Here is a 3765-nt window from a genome sequence, read left to right on the forward strand (position 1 = left end):
GAAATCTGTTATCACGAATTAACTGACGAATTTAGATAGAAAGTCGAATTCCTATCTACTAGTAATTGCTTGTCGTCCAAAAAGTTCGAGTAGTGTAAAACGGACACAGTACCAAACGTTTCGACAAAAATTGATTTCTTTAATTAATTCTTGTTTAAATTGAATTATCGTGAATAAAATGCATGTGTACCGTCTTTTGGTGATTTAGCTACAAAGTAGCAGAAAACCAGCACGACTCAGCCGAAAGTCCAACTAGGTCGAAGATTTTTCACTGTTTTTCCAATAAAAAAGAGTGATTCATTCGAGGATTTCATTTATATATAACCGATGGATAAAACTCTTATCCTATTAAATCTAACGTCATCATAACAATCAATTTTTTTTAAAGTGACAATATAAAATAATTAAATTAATTAAACATTTATTCTATTACGTTATTTCATTTACTTTTATTCTAACGACCGTTAATCTTACAAACAGCACGTGTGGTTTTCGTTGACAATGAAAAAAGTGACGATAAATGTGCTAATGTTTTTTATCTTTGCAAATCACATTTTACATATTTTCGGAAAAGTAACATTATTGCGTGGATCCCCATTTTCTAACAAACCTGACAAAGTAAAATTGATCTGTCTTTCGGAAGATGATGGCGGTGCCCTTGTGTGGAACAACAATTTAATCTGGAATTGGTATTCTCCTGAAAAAAACAATTTGCGTAAGTTAATTAATCAAAACTGATGCATTTTTGTAACTTGCAAAGCAAAACTTTACAAAAAATTATGTTCTTTGCTTTACATACTAAAATTTTTTTACGTGCTTTACGTTCTAAAATTTTTATCAAAATTTATTTAATTATCTATAAATTCATTCATATAATATTTAATATCTTTACATTTATTTGGGTAATGTATTCATTATAGACGCGCGTCTTATTTCAGAGTTTTACAATTTAAATGATTCCAATAGTAATGAGATCAATTGTAAAATGAACGCAAACGAGAGCTGCTTGGAGTCATGGAATAAACAGAACTGGACTCTTACAAATTCTTTAAAAACATCTATGGGTCCGGTATTTGATCAGCGATGGGAAGGTAAAAATATTGTGCTTTGATAGAAGATTGTGATATACGTAGAATGCAATATGAAATGTTACAAAAACAAAGTATATCTTTTATGACAGCTTTCAATAACACGTATATAAAATTTTCAGAATTTAAACAATATGATAATCTTCAAGATACTTATGATTATGTAGATCTTAATCTTACAATTAGTGCCGAAGTAAAGCTACCCTTTTCGGTTCGTGTTTCCCATGACGCACAAATATTAATTTGCAACAGTAAGAAGTTTGCCAGAGATTCTTGCTATTGGATTATAATAGGAGATTGGGGCAATACAAAGTCCGTTATACGAAAGTGCGCGACGGGAGTACCTGTACGCGGAAAACAGCCCGTAAGAAATTGCAAGACGCTAGCTTCTTTCAATGTAAGTATTTGTATATCAAATTTATTCTGCTTAACTTCATTGTTTTTTTTATATTACGTGTAATAAAAACATTTTTGAAGCATATCGTGAATGAAAAAATTAACCAATTTACACTCTCTACCAATTACAACATTATCCCAAGAACAGGATCTTTGAAAATGTAAATTTGTAAAAAAATTGTCAGATCTTTATGCCGCATTTATAATTAATACAGCACACACCATTATCTGAAAATGAATGGCGATCATTTGTAATTACGTGGAACCCTACGACGCGCAGAATAATTGTTTATGATACTGATAAGCTGATTATGGAATATACAGACGAGGAAAGGCATTTACGTTCAAGCAATGATTATTATATGTTCATTAGAAGTGATGCAGCGATGTTGTTTCGATTTCATATATGTGAGTATGTAAATTTTTAATAAATGTCTATCAAATCATTTCAAGTCTAGCATTAATCAATAAGTAATAATAAAATTATCATGTAATACACGTATTTTTCAGATGACTTTCTGCATACGACTATCGAGAATGCAGTTTTAACAAGTCCCATCTTCCAACTTAATAATAAAATGATGTGCGTACAATTGTTCGTTGGCCTTTGCGCCGAATGTAATGCACATGTAGTGTTGCGTGATTACATAAATGATGAAGAGTTGATAATGATAACGATAGAAGGCTCATCGAAAATTACGGCCCACGGCTTACCTATGTGGCAATCTATCAAAATTAACCGAAATTCTACAGTGCCCAATTATAATACTAATAGTAAGGTGATAATTCAATTGATTCCTAAACTGAATAAGCACAGCTCGAATCCATTGTGGGCGATAGCGAATGTTCGTCAATGTCCCCAAAATGGTATGATTTCTATAATTTTTTATGTTCTTATTATTCCGAATCTTTTTAAAATTACTTATCAATTACGTAATTTGTATATTCATCAAACAATTATAAAAGTCTTTTAACATATTAATTTTTTTGTATTCAACTTCTGTTATGTCTTTTAGGAGCTTTGAGAAAGGGCATTATGATTTCTAATAAAGAACATTGGAATTACAGTCATAGTGGTTACTTTTGGCCGATTGAGACATGTCAAAAATTATTTTACAATGAACATATCGTCGTGAATCATTTATCGCGCATGAAATTAAATATAAACTTGGGTAACTGTTATAATTGTTATTTAATTTATATAACTGACATTAATAACGTTGTAATTTTGCTGATAATGTTTCTAAGTTAGCAAACGGGAAAAATTATTTTAAAGTTGATTTAAATATTCTAAATAACTTTAATTATTTTGTCAGATGACGCAAACTGCTCTCAAGGCAAAATTGGATCACAATGCTTATTTTCCTGCGAATCTGATTTGAATAGTGATTCTAACTGTACAGGAGCCAAAATTTGTTACGAAAATGGTTGCACGTGTGCTCCGGGTGTTTTAGGAGATGATTGCCTTGAATGTAAATAATTTCTAATTGCCAATATAATAATTATCACCAGAATATGTCTCTATTTTTATGCGAAATACTCAAACATTTCATTTTTGACCTTTCAGTTTGTGATACATATACATATGGTTATGGTTGCAAAAAGACATGCGGCATATGCTTTGACAAGAAACAATGTAATATAGCAACTGGAGTGTGTAGTAAAGGAAGCGACAATACTGACAAGATTATTTACATACCACCTTTATGTCAAACAAGTAACAATCTTTTATATAATACGTATAATAAGTTATTTTTATATTATTCCTAAGAAGTATCTATTATGGTTGTATGTAAATATACCGATTATTTTACAGATGTAGACAAGCCCGACATACCTACTATTATTTTCGTGAATGAGACGACTATTCACGCCTCTGTTTCTATAATATGGAAAAACGAATATGAAAAATTTACGACTCTTTATTCTTTTGTTATTCAAGTAAGATTTAATATCTTTTTAAAACTATTAAAAATATTAAAAATTATTGTTTAAGCAATTAGTAATTTAATAAAATTTGCAATCGATGCAAATATTTAAATGTTTCTTAATATTCAAAAACAAAATTAGAAAAAGAGATCAATTTCAATTCATGATACATTTTCAGGGACAAATTAAATATGGCCAGCAATCATGGACCAAGTTATTTCGAAATATGACACAATTGACAGAATATTTTGTAAATCTTGAACCTGGTTCTATTTATTATATCGGTTTCAGCTTAGATATTAATGGCGAGCAAATACATAGCAATTGGGAAACAGTTGAGACTAAGTGCAAT

The 3765-nt window shown here is 30.0% G+C and overlaps 1 protein-coding gene and 1 long non-coding RNA gene across 2 annotated transcripts in view; both read left to right on the forward strand.

Annotated features, from left to right (window-relative positions):
• Window positions 1-1433: 1433 nt before the first annotated feature.
• Window positions 1434-2066, forward strand: LOC105456512. The gene is made up of 3 exons (XR_975260.1): window positions 1434-1485; window positions 1700-1892; window positions 1995-2066. It is a non-coding gene; the product is annotated as an uncharacterized LOC105456512 (long non-coding RNA).
• Window positions 2067-2721: 655 nt separating this feature from the next.
• Window positions 2722-3765, forward strand: part of LOC105456514 (receptor-type tyrosine-protein phosphatase mu-like) — a gene marked incomplete at its 3' end in the record, with an annotated part of 7763 nt that continues 6719 nt past the window's right edge. Inside the window, exons 1-5 of the mRNA XM_011700616.1 lie at window positions 2722-2731; window positions 2801-2956; window positions 3052-3201; window positions 3301-3425; window positions 3592-3760. Of these exons, the coding sequence (XP_011698918.1) occupies window positions 2722-2731; window positions 2801-2956; window positions 3052-3201; window positions 3301-3425; window positions 3592-3760 (610 nt within the window). The remainder of the gene's footprint in view (window positions 2732-2800; window positions 2957-3051; window positions 3202-3300; window positions 3426-3591; window positions 3761-3765) is intronic.

The sequence above is a fragment of the Wasmannia auropunctata genome, unplaced genomic scaffold (genome assembly GCF_000956235.1).
Source record: "Wasmannia auropunctata unplaced genomic scaffold, wasmannia.A_1.0 LD335650.1, whole genome shotgun sequence".
Classification (NCBI taxonomy): domain Eukaryota; kingdom Metazoa; phylum Arthropoda; class Insecta; order Hymenoptera; family Formicidae; genus Wasmannia; species Wasmannia auropunctata.